General features: G+C 46.8%; 1 protein-coding gene and 2 long non-coding RNA genes across 3 annotated transcripts; 1 reads left to right on the top strand and 2 right to left on the bottom strand.

The window, feature by feature from the left end:
- Positions 1 to 424: 424 nt before the first annotated feature.
- Positions 425 to 2,953, bottom strand: LOC106027749 (TSC22 domain family protein 4-like). Its single transcript, XM_013152619.3, has 2 exons — positions 1,852 to 2,953; positions 425 to 1,527 (listed from the first exon to the last, which is right to left on the bottom strand). Exons 1-2 carry the CDS (start codon positions 1,888 to 1,890, stop codon positions 1,303 to 1,305), a joined length of 264 nt encoding a protein of 87 aa, XP_013008073.2. The 5' UTR covers positions 1,891 to 2,953; the 3' UTR covers positions 425 to 1,302.
- Positions 2,016 to 16,556, top strand: LOC134472506 (uncharacterized). The gene is made up of 2 exons (XR_010042348.1): positions 2,016 to 2,154; positions 15,615 to 16,556. It is a non-coding gene; the product is annotated as an uncharacterized LOC134472506 (long non-coding RNA).
- On the bottom strand, positions 7,414 to 11,580 carry LOC134472505 (uncharacterized). The gene is made up of 2 exons (XR_010042347.1): positions 10,576 to 11,580; positions 7,414 to 7,752 (listed from the first exon to the last, which is right to left on the bottom strand). It is a non-coding gene; the product is annotated as an uncharacterized LOC134472505 (long non-coding RNA).
- Positions 16,557 to 17,761: the final 1,205 nt, after the last annotated feature.

Genomic DNA, 17,761 nt, shown 5'->3' with positions numbered 1-17,761 from the left:
TCACAGGACAGTCCTTAGCCCTTGGGGTGGAAGCCAGTGAGGCCAGCCAGGCCTGGCAAGGGCACCATGTGCCCAGGAAGCCTGCCTCACACCCAGCCTGGAGACAAGGGGCCCATTTGGGACCACCACCCCGCCCTCAGCAGCCACCCAGAACCTGCCAGCAGAGGGGCTCCCTGGGAAGCTGGGGGTGGATCCTGACCCTGGCCAAAGGCCTCATTGTTTCTCTGCCCCCAGCACCTGGGCCCATGCCACCCCTCTCTCCACCTTTCCTGCTTCTTTCCAGCACCCAGACTGCTGATGCCGACTCCTGCATCTCTGGCTACCACTGTGTTTCTGTTATCATGGGGTAGTTACTTTAATAATGACTCCCCAAGCAAAGGTGTATCAGGTCCTATTCAGGAGCAAGTAATTGGACAAGAGAAGGTAAAAATACTGCCAAAAGTTTATTTTAAAATGAGAGGTGAAGAGGTAAGGGAAGATCTAGCTCTGCAGAGCAAAGGTAGCCCTTAGAGAGGAGAAAAGAACAGAAAGTTACAAGAAAGGTGCATGGTGGGTCTGGGAGACACAGTGGAGGGATGTCGAGGACCCAGGACAGCAGTGTCTGGTGCTCTGTGGGTCCTGGGCCCTCCAGATGTCCTAGGAGTGTAGCAATTCCTGGGTTTCCGCACCCTGGTGTCTTGAAGATTGACCAGGACCGGCCCATTTCCTGAGTGCTATCCTCAGGTCTGACAACTGACAGGTCTTGCTTATTTCTCCAGTGGGCTTTGCCATGCTGTGCCTCTCACACCATCGCTGGCACCTTGAATCCACCCAGCAAGGGCAGGGAGGCTGAAGTGGGCGGCCAGCCCAGCAGCTTTGAATGCAGGCAATACCACGCCCCTCTCCAGATTCAGGTTTCTACAGCTTTTTAAACAGTAATTATTATTTTAAGAATAACCAGAATGCCAGAACTTTGAGATACTGGCCATATTCCCTCTGGCCTGCCCAGGGACACTTCAGGAGAATCAGGTGGGGGAGGGGCTGCCAGGAAGCCTCCTACCCTGCCCCAGTGCCATGGGCCCCAGAAGACTGATGCCTAGGAGGGAGGGGGACTGGCATCAGTCACCCCCGGAAGGGACTCCATCCACCTCCCATGGCGAGCCCTCCCTTCTTCTTCAAAGCCTAGGGACTGGGGGTGAGCAGGGTAGGGTGAGGGGTAGTGGGACCACTGCTGACCTCCCAATCCCTGGGCTTAGGGGCACTGAAGCTGCAGGCTAAGAAGGCAGAGGGCACTGGCTCAAGGCCTGACAGGTGGGGCAGACCCTAAATGCACATCTTGGGGGGTGAAAGGTCCACTGTATGGGGGAATCTGAAGCAAGGGAGCCCCGAGGATGACATCTGGGCCAGCTGCTCCGGGCTGGCCAGGGCGCGCAGCAGGCTGTTCTCCTGCTCCAGGGCAGCATTGCGCTCTTCCAGGTCCCGGATCCTCTTCTTCAGCATCTCCACCTCCTCCCTGACTGCAAACATGAGGTGAGACTTTACCAGATCCTGGGGACCAAACAGGCCAAGTGTCAGGGCAGCCAGGCCACCTGAACCACATCCGCTGCCCAGTGCCTGGAGGCTGCGGCTGTGTGAGGTCCCTGTGCCCAAGGAGGAGGGCCTTTGGGGGAGGAAGCAGGGCTGGCAGAGGGCAGGAGCCAAGGATGAGGGGCGGGCAGGGCTCACATACAGGGATGGGGACCAGAGGTCAAGGGCACTCAAGGGCTGAGGAGGAGACCCAGGAGCACCAAGGTACAGAGTTAGTGTTCCTGAAGAGTAGGCCAGGCAGCAATGTGAGGGTTCTGATAATGGGACCAAGGTGTCCCCTCTTACCATGACTTGTCGGATCTTGTCATCAATGCCACCCAACATGCTGGATCTGTGCAGTGACGAGGTCAGAAGTAAGAGGAGCCGGGGGTCTGAACAGCACAGCCCACTCCTTCCCAGGTGCTGCCTGCAGAGTCAGGTGTGGAACAGTGGAGCCTGTCAGTCTATCCCCTGGAGATCCGATGGATGCAGTCGATGGCTTGGGGCCTGGTGTGAGTTGGTATCAGGAGGCTGGAGAGTCTGTGCTGGGAGCCAGGAGGTGATGGCCAAGGTCAAGCTCAAGGCTGAAGCTCCTCCAAAGCAGCAGAGGTGAGCCATGCTTCTGGGTTGCCCTTTTATACCTCTCAGGTGAAGATCCTCCCTAGGGTGGGTCTGCTCCATAGGGTGGGTATTATGCTATTCATAGATCTCAGCTATACTCAGAACTACACTGATGCAAGTTAGCTGGAGAAATCTTTGTCAAATTGACCCAATAATTTAATCATTAGAGTGACAAAGCTACTTCAAGGTCTTTATTATTTTAGTTAATTAATTATACTGGTGATCAAACTCATAACCTTGAGCTTGCCAGGCAGGCATTTGTGTCACAGATCTAAACCCTTGGGCCTCTGTATTATATTAATATTCATTTTTATTTAAATTCTTCTGTGTAATCCCAGCACCCAAAAGGTTGAGGCAGGAGGATTACCATGAGTTCAAGGTCAACCTATGATATCTAAGTTAGTTCAAGGCCAGCCTGGACTACACAGAGGAGACACTGTGAAAAAACACAACAACTCCAAAAAGCAAACAAACAAATAAACACCCCCACTTCTATCCATCAGCCAGTTTCAACAATCATCAATGTTTGTCTAAATTCCTTTCATTTATATATTTCCAGGCACTATTTCTGACTACAATTCAATTTTTTTAAACTCATAATCTGAAAGAGATTCACATGAAGTTGTAATAACAAAGCGCCGGGTGTAGTGTCACAAGCCTCTAATCCCAGCAGTTGAGAGGCTGAGTCAGGAGCATCATTGCAAGTTCAAGACCATCCTGGGTTACCAAGTGAGTTCAAGGCCAGCCAGAACTGCATAGCTAGATTTTGTCTCAAAGAGACAATAATAATAATAATAATAATAATAATAATAATAATACTATAGAAAGTCCCCTTGTATTCTTTCTCCAGTTTTCCAATAGATAACATTTTGCAGCACTATACTATGATGATCAGGATATGGCTGATCATACAGTTTACAACCTTACGTACATTTTGCAGTTTTGCACTCATTTTTGTGTGTGTCTGTATGTGTCCGTGTATTAAGATCTGTACACCTGCACTGCCTGTGTACGCTACTGCATTTACCAGCACAGGAAGGAGAATGAAGAACTCCAACACTAACGGCTCCCTAGTGCTGGCCTTTAGGGTGACAGCTGCCTCCAGCTGACTGCCCCTTTTCTTCTCCTTAACATTTGTCAAATACGGCATCCAGTTTCATCATTTCTGAAAGGCTGTGTCTTAAGGCCTGCGCCTATAGCGTCACCTGGTCCTAGGTGGGGCTGCTCAGAGGTGGTTGGGTCTAGGATATGTGATGCTGGGATCAAGGGCGTGCTGCTGGGATTTAGGTGTGTGGTTACCACGTGGGTCCACTGCTTGGTTAGACAGTTCTAGGAGTGAGTAGTGAGGAAACCGTCTCTGGGTGTGAGTGCTACCAAACCCTAACCCTAACCCTGACACTAACCCTAACCCAACCTTAGGCCAGGCAGCCTGGAAAACACATATAAGGGACAGCAAGAGGTCTGTCAGTGCTTTGCTGCCTTCTGCCTGCCATGAACTGCCTCTCAGTCTCCAAACCTCCTGCCAGGCCACCCTGCCTTGGAGCCATCCAATTATGGACTGAAACCTCTACAAAATGTGATCTAAAGAAACCTTTTCTTAAGCAGGGCGTGGTGGCTCACCCCTGTAATCCCAGCACTTGGGAGGCTGAGGGAGGAGGATCTTTGGGAGTTGAAGACCAGCCTGGGCTACAGAGTGAGCTCAAGGCCAGTCTGAAGTACATAGCGAGACCCTGTCTCAAAAAGAAAAAAAAAAAACTTTTCTTCTTTAATTTTGTGTGTCAGGAATTTTGTCTCGGCAATGAGAACTTGGTTCTCATTGTACTTGGTTACTCGTCAGTAACCCACACGCTGAGCATGCCTGTGATGCCACCAATTTCACTGCTAATCAGTCTAGACTTCTTTGCCTGATTCATAAGGAAATGGTGAATCCACAAAATGCAGCTCTGCTGGTAGTCCTAATGGTCATGCTGGGTGCCAATCGTTGGCACAATTGCCTATTCGTCACTGCCACCGCCAGACACTACCATCTGGTGCCAGCTTGTGCTTGGCACCACAGTTTGCTTCTATTGGGTGCTGGTTTCTCTACCTCTGCTGACCACCACTTTGCTGTGCAAGCTTGTGCTGGGCCCACAGGTTGACTCCTGCAGGTGTTCACTAGCTGCTGGTCTCTGGAACTCTAAACTGTTAACACTCTGGAACTCTGCCAGCCATGGTAGCAAATGGCTGTAGTCCGAGCTCTCAGAAGGCTGAGGCAGGAGGCTCACTGAAGTTTGAGGGCAGCCTGGGCTTCCAAGTGAGTTCAAAGGCAGCCTGAACCGGAGAGTGAAGCCCTGTCTCAAAACAGTCTGGAGCTCTGAGTGTTGATTGTTCTCTCTCTTGAAATGACTGCTCTGTCCACATTATTCAGGATAAAAACCACATGTAGAGTTATAGGACTTTGGAGCCCACATGACCTGAGAAATAAATCACAAGCAGATTTACAGCAACACCAAAGCAAATCAAGGACTGTGCTGTAGCACAGGGAGACCTCCTAGACCAGTGAGGGTGAATTTATGACACATGTGTTCTTTTTTTCTTTAAGTAAACCTTTTGTTTTCTATTTCTGTGTGTAAGAGGTAAGTAAAAGATTCAGTGTGATAGTTCTAAGGCCGGGGGAAGTAGTTGACAGTAGACATTCATCTTGAAGTCACCATCTGCATGAATTTTTCGTAGTTGCCCTGTCTGTCTCCATCAGTATCTGCTTCTCTGATCATTTCATCTACTTTTGCTGTTATAGTTTGTGTCTAGATAACCCTCCAAGTCTCATGCCGTCATAAGGCTGAAACTAATGAATGATGTGGATTAGGGGTGTGTGGTGACTAGTCAGACCACTGATTGGTTTGGCACCGCCCTCACCCCTGAAGTATGTATAAATATAAGGTACAGAAAGATGCTGCTAACTCCCATCCACTGCCCTGTGCTGTTTCCTGTCTTTGCCCATCATGAACGATTGCCCATCTGATATGCCAGCCTGCGTTGGAGCCAGCCAACTATGAAAGGAGACCTCTACAAACTGTGAGCTAAATAAACCTTTCTCCATTAAACTTTGGACACTGGGTATTTTGTCTCAGCAAAGAAAAGAGTAACTAAGTCATTTTCATTTTAGTTTTTCTCCTAAGCTGCCTCTAGTCTCAAGACAATAGGGCCCTTGACACAAGTCACGTGGGTCAGCTGCTCTAGTGTGGAGAACACGGAGCCCTGAGGCAAGTCACCTGGGTCAGATGTCAGTGTCTGAAACATATAGAGTGCCTTTGGCAAGAGACTTGAACAGGCTGTAGATGGAGAGGTACTCAACCTATTGACATAAACTGTTTGGGTTTCATCCTAATCTTTACATATTGCCCTGAAAAGATCTTAGGCAGAGAGATGTTAAGCTTCAAATTACAGCAGAAAGATCTCTCTAAATAACGGAAAAATATATCAGCTGTGGTAGACGTGGTAGTTGCCACCTGTAATTCCAGACACTCAGGAAGCTGAGGTAGGAGGATCTCTGCATGTTCCAGGCCACTCTGTGTTTCACAGTGCATTCAAGGACAGCCCATAGTACATAGCAAGACCTTGTCTCAAAAAGGGAAAAGACATTCTGCTTAGCAGATAAATAATAACACAGAAAATCTCACAGCCCCCTTCCCCAGAACATAGTTTATAAAAAGAGTAATATTATAGGAGGAACTGTTCTACCCAGTGTGGAGGCTCACTACCATCATCAAGTCAGTGTGGGACAGACACAGGGAGTCCAGAGGCACAGGTCAATAGGCCGGACTGAGGACCCAGAGCCAGACCATGCAGACAGACCCTGCTGATTCGAAAACAGTGAGAGAGCAGTGCTGGGGAGAGAGATTACCTCTGCAGCAATTGTTGCTAGAGCAGTTGGACACCACGATTAAAATCCAAAAAAGAAGCCAGGTGGTGGGCTGCATTCTCAGGACTGGGGAGGCAGAGGCAGGAGAATTGCCTCAGTGTGAAGCCCCTGTGGGAGCTGGGCGTGCTACTGCATGCGTTCAATCCCAGCACGGGGAAGTCTGAGGAAAGAGAACTATTGCAATTTCCACACCAGCCTGGGCTACAAAGTGAGCTCAAGGTGAGCCTGAACTGCATAACCAGACCCTTCTGGAAAGAAAACAAAAAGAAATGTAAAAAAAAAAAAAAAAAGAAAAAACAGGAAACACAACAGCCAAATGAAGCCAACCTGAGCTGCATAGGGAGACCCTAGAACAAACACGTAAACAAAGAAATGAAAAACAAACCAAAAGGACATACTTCTGCAATCCAGCCCACTGGCAGGCAGGAGGCTCTCAAACTTAACTCTAGCCTGGGCAAATAGTGACTTGAAGAGACCTTTCTCAAAATTCAATATAATTAAGGGCTGAAGATGTAGCTCATTGTGAAGTACTTGGGTTCATTTCCCAGTACTGTTGACAAAAGATCCTTGCCATAAACCTCATACTTACACAAAAATTAATTTCTGATGGAGCGCAGACTGAAATGTAAAATATAAACAAAATAATTATATAAAACATTCAGGATCTATATTCTTAGACTTGATACCAAAGGCACAGCCACAAAAAGGAAAATTGGACTCATTAGATTTCATCAAAATTATAAGTCTGTGTTCATGGAATATTACCACTATGAAGAGGAGAAATACAGAGAAATACAGGACAGGATGTGATTCTGGAGTTAAGGGTGGGTAATTATTAAATAGTGCACGGATTGCTTTAGCATAGTTCTGGGTGTGGATAACGGGAAAGCTCAGGGTGTGGCGGCTCCACCCACGGGGCAGGCAGGTGGAAAGGGGTCAGAGGGACATGCAGACTGCTTCTGCTGCTTTGACACTTCACTGCCTTGCCGTCTTCTGCCTGCCTCGACACCCCATGGGCTACTTTTCTCTGTTTCTCTCTGCCGTGCCCCTCTGCCAAGCCATCCTGCCTTCAGTATGGCTAAAACCTCTACAAGCTGTGAGCTGACATAAACCTCTCCTTTGACTGTGGCTGTCAGGTATTTTGTCTCAGCAATAAGAAAAGTAACTAAGATGCAAATCAATGCATATAAAACTGTTAACCTGGAACAAGGCCTGTGGTCTCCTCAGATCAATATCCTAGGTAAGCGTGAGTGTGCACTCCTGTGGTCAGCGGCTCTCAAACTTCCCGGGCTGGGGACCATGAAGGGTGTGAGAATGTGAAGAAATGAAGACAAGACACAGAAAGCTGTGATCAGGTGGAGCCCTCTCTGGATGGGAGGAAAAGAGCTCAAGCACTGTGGCCCATTTATTTCCCATTTGGCAGGTTAGTGTCACGTGACAGCCCCTTTGCCTAGCAACCCATTGCTTGGATTGTCTCAGGGCTTGGTGTTCTGTGGACTGAAGCAGCTTGTTTACGTGGATTTCTTCTGGAAACTTTGTTATCAGGCAGGGCTTGCCTTGCCGCCACACTTGTGATCAGTTTGCAGCTTCAGCAGCTTCTGACAAGCACAGCAGTCTTGGAGGCTGGGGCAAGAGGATTCCAAGTTCCAACCCAAACTCAGTAAATCAGCAATTTAGCAAGATGTCTAAAAAAAAAAACCCCAAGAAGCAGGAAGAGAAGAAAGAGGTGGCAGTGGTGGCTGGGAATATAGCTTAGTGCAAAGGCCCTAGGTCAATCTCTAGGATGGAAAAATAGTAAGTCTCTTCCTGATTGTAACAATAGTGGCAATTACAGGAAAGTTAGACAAAATGTTGTATTGGAGGAAATGGGATAAAAGGTATACAGGATCATCTTGTATTGTTTTTAAAAGCTGTGTGCAAATCCACTTCATTTAGAATACAAAGGTAGGCTGCAGCATAGAGCTCAGTGGTAGCAGACATCCCTAGCATGCTCAAGCTACTCAGTTCAGAGCATGTGTGGTGGCACATCCCTGTAATCGCAGCAGTTGGGAGGCTGAGGCACTAGGATTGCTGCCAATTCAGGCCAGCCTGGGCTGCATACTGATTTCAAGGCCAGCCAGGGCTACAAAACAAGATCGTGTCTTAAAACACAAAATAAAGATGAGAACTGATCTTATGACACAAGATGAAATGAAAAAATACTTTGAAGAAAAAAAGACACTAAATTATCCAGTGCTGATCCTGGAGTGTCATAATGTGAAACCCAGCAATAGTATTATTCTTTGTTCAGAGTGATACTAGCCTGCTTGGGTTTGTTCAGTCTCAACGTAATTGAAGATATGGATAACTGCATGTATGTTTCTGTGTATAGGATTGATAACCATATTTCTATGTTTTTGTTGGATAGTTGAACAGAACTGGTTGCAGTCTCACTCTTTGAATCTCGACTTTATATGATCCACTTTAGTAGCTTGAATAACTATTTGTAAGAGGACAGTATATAAACATTAACTAGTGATTTCTTACTGTTTATTTTTTTCTTTGAAAGTATGTATTATTTCTACCTGTTTTCTGTTTCGTTTAGTCTTTCTATAGTACCTAGTACACTATAGTATCTAGTGCTCTTCCTAGAGTGTCATGATGTGAAATCCAGCAATACTATTATGCTTTGTTCAGAATGATTTTAGCCTGCCTTAGTTTGTTTAATGTCAACATAAATGAAGATATTGATAACTGCATGTATCTTTAAGTGTTTAGGATTGACCATGTTACTAAGTTTTTGTTGGATAGTTGAACAGAACTCTTTGCAGTCTCACTGTTTGAATTTCCACTTTCTGTGTTCCACTATTGTATCTTGAATAACAATTTGTAAGAGGACAATCTGTAAACATCAACTAGTGATTTCTTACTGTTTATTTTTTCTTTGAACGTATGTATTATTTCTACCCATTTTCTGTTTTGTTTAGTCTTTCTTTAAATAAAATTTTAAAAAAAAGTAAAACAAAACAATAGAAAACAATGTTATCAAGTGAATCTAACTGCAGAGACAAAAGCTATTTTTAGTAAGATTTTCTACTAATTTCTTGAATAAAGACTAATGAAGTGTTTATGCTCTTTTTTCCCTGCTTACAGACCCCATCCCTACAGAAGCAGTAGCTGCTGAATGAGAACTGGGTGGCAGAACTGTGTCTGTAGGTACTGAGGTGTGGCAGGCAGTTCACAGGCTCAGAACAGCTGGGTGTGGTGGGTCACACCTGTGGTGACAGCATGGGGAGGCTGAGGAGGGAGGATCTTATGTTTGGGCCCAGACAGAGCAAGTTATTTACTTAGCAAGACCCTCTCCCAAAGTAAACAGGTAAGAGAGGACTAGGGGTGTGGCTCTTTCAAAGTCCCTAGGTTCAAATAGGAGGGAAGAGAAGACTCTACAGAAGTTTTCGAAGCATTGAGGGTGGGGATGCCGACTCCAGAAAGGCTGCCCTGATGCCACCATGGAGCCAAAATCCCAGACCTGTGGTGGGGGCCTGAACAAGCCTTCTTCGGGGGCCCCTGTTGCTCCATCTCTGGACTGTCTGTGCTCAGTCCAGGGGCGCCACTCACAAGTGAGCTCCTGGGCATCACCCAGCTCAGCTCAGCTCAGCTCCCCTTTCTTCCCCTCCTCACCTGTACCACTCAGACTCTCTCATGTCCCCTGTACTATACCCCTGTCTGTCCTCCCTCAGGTCTCCTCCCTCCTGTCCTCTCTGTTTCTGTTCCTTTCTTCCTCTTTCCTAGGAACTGGCTGCCTCTGCCACCCCCAAGGCCTGTGGACCTTCAAATCCCTAAATTTTACCAGCTGGTGAAATACCGCTTGCTTCTCCTTGGGGAGACCCCTCTCCCAATGTCAGACAGCTAAGTCCCTGTGGCTTGTGTCTCCATTGCATCCGCTCCTGCTGCCCCTCCATCCTCCCTCCTAATCACCATGGTCTCCCACAGCACACTTGCTCCTCCAGGCCAGGCAGGACCCCTGTGCTCTCTGATCAGCTGCACCCCATCGGGCCTCCCCAGCCCAGCTCAGCCCATCCCTGGCCACAATAAGTCCCTGAGCAGAATCAGTGTGGCCTCCATTCACTATGAGGTGGGGGCACAGAGGCCAGAGTATCTTCCCAGCAGATGCTCCTCCTGTGTCCCCCAGAGCCCCTGCAGACTGAGGACCCTGCCAGGCCAAGCCCCAGGCTGAAGCCAAGAGCACTAGGGGTGTGTGTGTGTGTGTGTGTGTGTGTGTGTGTGTGTGTGTGTGTGAGTGAGCAGGCTTTTCCAACCAGGCCTCCTGGGTGGGAAGGTTTCTCATAACTGCTGCAAATAGATTTCTCTTGGGGTGGGGCAGGGAGGGGGAGGTGGGAGGGGCAGGGAGGGTGGGGTGGGAGGAGACCACGGATCCAATTCCCAGTGCTCTAAGCCACATGCTCAGCCTTTTGTTTTTCCCAGTCCTTCCCTTACATTATTTTATTTTTATTTTGTCACAATTTTACCTTGTTAAGCAGAGGCTGGGGCTTTCTGAGGAGGTAGGGACCCTTAGAGGGGACCTAGGGGCCTCTTCCTTCAGGCCCAGCACTGGTTCTCTTGAGGGCAGGAGTGTTCCTGGACATGAGGCCTTCTGTGCCTGTCTGGCCGCCCCGTTGCTGCCACAGTGCCCACAGCACCAGCACACCTGGCACAGCACCCTGGACTGGGGTGTGTGCCTGGGACTGAGTCCTCCTGTGGGAGGAAAGGCAGGCGGAGCTCACAGGAGCCTGGAAGAGAAAGAGAGGATGTACATGTGGACGCCGCAGGGGAGGGAGAGACCCACAGATAAACCCCAGGGCTCTGCTCATCCCTCCTTCTCCACCAAACCACCTGGAGCTGCCTCCTCCAGGAAGCCTTCTCTGCCTGCCTTGGGAGTTCATCATCCATTCCTGCCTTCGCTCCATCCTATCTTTACTCTTTCATCTTTTGTGACCCTGGGGACTGAACCCTAGGCCTTCCCACTGAGGTACATACATCTGCAGCCTTTATATTTGATTTTTAAATTTTGAGAAAGATTCTCCCTACGTTGTCCAGGCCGGGCTCAAACTTGCCATCTTTCTGCCTCAGTACAAGAATCACAGGCAGGGACCACTACCCCTGGCTCTACCATGTTTCATACACACTCAGATCTGAGCCAAGGACTCGGCTCTTCCACACTAGAATGCAACCCTTGGAAGACAGGGGCCAGGTTGGACCACCTGTCAGCCCCTGTGAACATAGATTCATGGAGACAAGTTAACATGCAGGAGGACAGAACGAGCTCTGACCTGGTCTCCATACCGGAGCTCTCCTGACCCCAAGCCCTTTGTCACAGTGTCTCCATGCGGATGTCCTACCGCTGCCTCAGTTCCTCTTGTCCCGGGCCCCACACCTGTCCCCTTGTCCCCTAAGTGTGCTGATCCTCCTTGTTCTCCAGCCCAGGACTGTCTCCTGCTCCCCCCCCCCATCCTCTGTCTCTTCTTCTCCCTGTGATCTTCCCCCGCTGCACCACATGGCCCAGCACCTCCCTAACCAGTGATCAGACCCAGTCACTTGTTCTGCCCACTGGTGCCCATCAGGGCCTGGACATCCTTTGTCAGCCCAGCCTGCATAAGGCTGCGGTGGATCTGTTGGTCCAGTCCCTTGTCCCCTGCTGCCACACCCCCAGTCATGCTAACTTTTGATGTTTTTTTGGTATTGGTAATGGGATGCTTTCCCATTGAGCTACATCCCCAGCCCTTTCTTACTTTCTATATTGAGACAGGAGGTTGCCAAATTGTTCAGGCCCTGCTCAAATTTGGGATCCTCTTGCCTCAGCATCCCAGATTTCTGGAATTTAAGCTGTGCATCACTGTGTTAAAGAATACTGACCATTTTTCACTCTCTCTAACTAGGTACCATGTAAGCGTGTGTGAGATTTCTCAATCAAACCCAATCAAGCCACTCCTGGGCTCCAATGTCTTCCTTGGCTCCCATTGCTCTTAGGGTCAAATTCAAGTTGCACAACTTGGTCTCATCCATCCTGCTTGGTCTCTGCCAGCCCCAGGCACCCGGCTTGCTCTGTTCCCACCCTGGTGCCTCGGGCCAGCTCCCCACACCCCTGCTGTTCCTCTTCGGGGATCACCTCTTCCTTTCCCCCACCTCTCCTAACAAAGCACCCAGCCAAGTGATTTCTCTGGGTCTGAGCTTCACCTCTCTTCTGCTAGCTCAGCCTTGGTGACTCGCAGGCGCATCTGAGCTGCCTTTCCCTGTGATGCAGTGTCCTCTACCTCCTGCACTACACCCCTCACGACACAGAATCAATAGTATCTGTTGTCACCCTCTGCTCCCTCGCATGGGCAAACCTTGTTCACAGCTGTTCCTCAGCATCTGGGGACAGAATAGTGCAGGGAGGAGGAAGTGGCTGGGGTTGGGGTGGAAGGAGCTCACCTTCACAACACATTTGCCAGCTGGACTGCAGGGCAGAGAGCATGATGGTGGACCTTGATTGGACCGCTGTGTTGGGCAACCATGTCAGGGAATGGCCCTTGTGGCTGAGCCCATCTGGGACCTGTCTGTAGGTCTGGCCAGCACACAGAAATCGAGGCTTGGCCTCCTTGCAACTCTGGAAGAGTCTTCTAAACCTCCTTCAACCCATGTTTCTTCTTTCTTGAGTTCCTTGATGATCCACTTCATTTCGAGTCTCCAGAAAATAGCCTAAGAAAGAAGACACAGACAAGAAAGACAGAGAGGGATGGGACAGAGGAAGCAGTTAAGTGGAGAGAGGCCAAAGAAGGCGGCAACCTCCTCAATCTCCTCAAAGCCTTGCCCTTGTCCAGTTTATAACTTTTTTTTCTTTTCGTGTAACAGTGGGGATTGAACTCAGGACCTTTGCACTGTCTTTCTTACCACCTTTCCTCCTCCTGCCCTATCTTGCCTGACCACGCAAACTTGGAGGACAGGGACACCATGGTGATCATGACCAGGATTTTCTTCTCAGCACCGTGAGCCCCAGGCAGTATATGAGTCCTACCCTAACTGGTCATTGTTTTCCAAATACATTCAAAAATTTGGAGAACTTCATTACATGCTATGGCTCCAGAGACAGGGACAGGAACGGAAAGTTTGTCCAACAAACCAGTAAAGGGATATAAGTAGGAAGCACCTCCAACACCTTGTTCCTCGCCCCTGCTCTCTGTGGGACAGATTCAGGAGACAGTCCCAGAGGATGAGAACCCTGGCTGAGAAACCCATTGTGAGAGCTACGGGCTTGGCCCCAAGCCCAGAGCCCCTTGCAGAATCCAGGGAGCCGATTGCTCTGGCCTGGGCCCTTCTTACTCACATCCAGGGAAGGAAACTGACACTGGCCGAGGTGCATGCTGGGCGCTTTCCCTGCGTGTGTCACATGATCCTCCTTGGTGTCTAGTCTGAGGCTCAGAAGTTAGAGAACTTGCTGCAGATTGCAAATCTAAAGGTCTGGACAGCCAGGGGTCCCAGCCTGCTGGGCCTCTATGGAACAGGACAGGTCCCACTGCAGCTTCTCACAGGGTCTCCTGAAGGCTGAGGCTGCTGCTTCCTCCTTGTCCGCTAGATGGGGTGCTTCTCCCTGGCTGCTCTGCCTGCCTCGGGCTCAACCCAGATTGCCAGGGAGGATCCTGCTCCCTCTCAGAGTGGTCCTCAGCCATCTGGGGGTAATCGCAGCACTGGAGAGGTTGCGGCTAGGGAATCGTCTGGAGGTTGAGGCTAGTCTCCACCATACAGTGAGTTCAAGGCCAGTCTGAACTACATTGCAAGACCCTGTTTTAAAAAACAAAAACATTTAAAATGTTAAAGAATAACATTATAAAGTGCTGTGCTCGTTCTTGGTATAGTGCTTCTGCCCTTCTGGCTTCTGAGCACACAGCTTTCCCTCTTCAGGGACTCTGCTGACCACACGACCTCCAGCTCTTCAGAGAGCCACCTTCAAGGTCATCCGCTCCCTATCTCTCTGCATGCTTTCTTTGTTTACAGTCCTTAGCACGACCTGAAATGATTACCCTTATTTGTTCACCCTGTGAGAGAAATGTAAGAGCTGTCAGACTAAAAGTGGAGTCACTTGTGCCAACCCTAAAAGCAATAACCAGAACAACAACGGAAATAAACCAGGAGGCTCTGAAGGAAGGGCTCTTACACATATTTGCCTGGCAGGGACTGTCACAAAAGACCCTGCCAGAACCACAGGTAGGCCATTGAGACGCTACACAAAAAGTCCTTCCATAAGGACATCTGCCCACCAGCCGTGTGTTCAGCCTCAGAGTGGCAGCATTCTTGTCATTAATCACTGTGGTGCAGGACAATTATTTAAAAATATCTGAAATCATCCTTCTTGTTTTAACCTGTAACCCTTGGAGCATAAGACTAATTTTGTCATCAAGGTGCATACACATTTATTCTTTAGGATATTTCTATTGATGAATTATTAATTTTAATTTTATAAGTTTTATGATATTAAAAAATGAGTACGTAACAGGAAAAATATCACAAAAATAAAATATTGAGTTTTAAATATTTATTGAGTGTTTATAAAAAAGCATTGAAATTTTCAACATCGACTGATTTTTGATGTACAAAGTCTAAAAAGGAACTTCAGAAATAAATTCCCATATGAATTACAATGAAAATTCATACTTGTACTCTATAAAAATAACCTTTACTTCAGTTATCACACATAAGGCAAATTGCACACGTGAAATCAGAACATTCCAGACACGTGTTGCTTTCACCGACAGCACATGTCTTTTGCTTTCTTGGCTTTTTTTTTCCCTGGTATTTTTGTCAGACATACTTGGCATCTCAATGGCCTTCCTGTTTTGTCAGGATGTTTATATTATATTAATTATATTATATTATACAGTATGTAGTTAACAGGAACATAAAGTATCAATAAAATAAATTATTAAATCCTTCACATATTGTGCACTTAGAGTAGACATCAACAGTTTCACATGAGCTGTGTACTTCCTTATTGAGTTTAAAAGATAGCATCAGAAATAAATTCCTATATGAACCACAGTGGAAATACCAATAGAACTCTACCACAAAAATAAGCTTGGCTTCAAATCTCATACCCAAGGCAATATTCACACAAAACAACGGCGTGTTCCACGCACACATCTCCCTTACACTGACAGCACACGTGTGCTTAGCTTTCCTTTCCTATGTGGCGGTCTTATTGCCTTCTATTCCTGTTTAGTCAGGTGCTTCCTGCTGTACCATACAACACGTACTTATCAGGGTAATAAGATGTCAATAAAGTACAATATCAAATATGCAATGGGTACATCAACATTTTCACAATAGTTGTTTCCTTGCTTACAAAACTTAAAAGATAACATAAAAAAAATTAGGTGAACCACAGGGTAAAAAACAAAAGTCTATCCCAGAAATAACTTTTGCTTCAAATGTCACACCCAAGGCAGTCTTCACACATGAAAATTGTGTGTTCCACACACAAGTATCACTTGTACTGATAGAATGTATGTTTTTGTTTTCCTGTACTTTCTTATAGGGTGCAGCTGCCATCTTTCTGAATTTCCTGTTGTCTTTGTGCTACTGCACCAGTCTATTGACCTGCCACCTCACCAGGGCGCTCTACAAGTTTTTGCCTACTTCCCTGAGAAGAAACATTTTATTTTTTCTCTGCTGTAAATAATCTCTTGTGAGCTCTAATCCCAATCCTCTAAGAAAATTTCTCCAGGATATTTTGCACTTGTTATTTTCTTTGTTAACTATCAAGCTATTTATGCCACACATGTTTAGGACTGAGTGAAAAACAACCACTGGCCAATACTTTGTGTTTCAAGTGACATCATAGCTGCTGCACAACTCAGCAACAACCTCTACTCTGCCTTAGGCTGTGCTGTTGAGAGCTTCCTTTTCAAGTTCCCTTTTGTCGAAGGTTTCCCATATTCCCAAAATAGTGTCCAACAGTTCCCATATTTCCAATATGGTGAAATGTTGACATCAGCAGCATCAGTTGGCTTTCCCTGCCTTATCTGTGGCCAAGGTCGTATCTTTTCAAAATTCAAAGATTGTATTCAATAATTCTCTGTTTTGAAACTGCAACATTTCATTTGGAATTTCTGCTTTGTTCCTGTGTACAGTTTCTGCACTGGTCAGCTTGTGCTCTGTTAGCAAATGTAAGATCAACTGAAAAGGGATAAGAGAATGGGAAAATGTCACATTCTGATTAGTTTGTAAGATGGGAGCAACAAGTCTGTTCACCACATTGTTTGGTTTACTACTGAATGAATAAGGACCTGGTGGCTGAGTTCTAGGATCAATGTCTAAACTGGCATAAATTTTTTATGCCATATTTTGATCCATCACTTTTCCATAATTATTTTACATTCCTGGGATCACCTTGAAAAATCTGCACTAAATACAGCAGACCTGTGAATGCTTTCCATTCAGCTAGTGAGGTGTCACAATAAATACATATTTGAATACTGCTGTGGGTGCATACAGAATGTTTTGCTTGCGTTTTAACCTTTATGTATTTCACAGCAACTTGTAGCATTTCATTTGTTAAAATTACCAGTGGTGAACGACAGTGCTGGCATTCAGTCCCATACATTTCACCCCTGCCAAGACCTCCACCGTATTTTCAGGCCTAGTATTAACATTGGATCATCCCATTTGGTTGTGTGACCATTTCTTATTTTTACTAGTCAAATGTGGACTCACATTGCTGTTTTCATCCTCATCTGAATCAAGGAGATCTGCATTCCCTGTGTCTGTACCAGTTGATTCTTTCTCCATTTCACTGTCACAGGAACTTTGGTTCCCATGGCCAATGCCAAGGTCATTGTCATCATCACCCACCCCTACCAGCCTTCCATTATGAAAGCATATACTTTACCATAATGGATATGGAATCTGATGATTCACATTTGACCTCTGAAATGTACACATCTGATTTTTGATGTACTATTGTACTGAATTGGCTACTTTTACTAGAAAAATCAAAATCAACCTTTTTAAAAGCGAAGTGAAGTGGTGTGGGGTCTATTAGTCCCTCTATGATGCTCCGCTAAAACCAGTTGGCTGGAGCGTGAAGGTGGATCCAAATCCCTTTTTGACACTTTTGTACGTGTGCACACACCTTGCTGCTTGTCATATCAAGAGGGTAAACACATAGATTTTTCCTGTATTCCTCAGGAAAAGGTGCTGAGATACATCTGGCTACTATAACACGAAAGTACAAATTTATAGAAGAAAATAAGGAATAGGTCTGCTGGACCCAGGCTTAGTAAAAACTTTCTCTTGCCTCAACCTCTTTGAATCTACCCACTATTTACTATATGTGTTCCCACTACAGTGCTTTCCTGTTCACCACTAAATACCCATATTCTTTGGAGACTCTTTTTCTCATTTTTTTGAGACAGGGTCTCACTATTTAGGTGACTCCGGGGACATGGAGTGAGGCATGCCATGGGCAGGGAAAGTTAGAGTTAGAAGACAGGGTCTCATTTACAGAAAATGTCCAGTCTGAGTGGGATCTAGGAAAATGAAGAAGAAGAAACTGGAGGAAGTCAGAGAAGAAAAGAGAAACAGAGCTCGAGGGTGGGATGCAGTGGAGAATCCGTGGTGCTGAGCTCAGCCTGGGATGAGAGTTCTAGAGGGCAGCCTGAGCTCGCGGGAAGAAGATGTCCA

Source organism: Cavia porcellus, unplaced genomic scaffold (assembly GCF_034190915.1).
Source record: "Cavia porcellus strain 051 isolate PalLab524CR breed Dunkin Hartley unplaced genomic scaffold, mCavPor4.1 scaffold_23, whole genome shotgun sequence".
NCBI classification, from domain to species: Eukaryota; Metazoa; Chordata; class Mammalia; order Rodentia; family Caviidae; genus Cavia; species Cavia porcellus.
The sequence above is the reverse complement of the archived record's forward strand: the minus strand, read 5'-3'. Positions and strand labels throughout refer to the sequence as shown.

What these genes read in the sequence shown, in the direction of transcription:
- LOC106027749 (XM_013152619.3), bottom strand. Translation starts at nt 1,890, where the DNA reads ATGTTGGGTGGCATTGATGACAAGATCCGACAAGTCATG. An exon ending in ACAAGATCCGACAAGTCATG is followed by an intron (nt 1,528 to 1,851) that starts GTAAGAGGGGAC and finishes TTTGGTCCCCAG; the next exon opens with GATCTGGTAAAGTCTCACCT.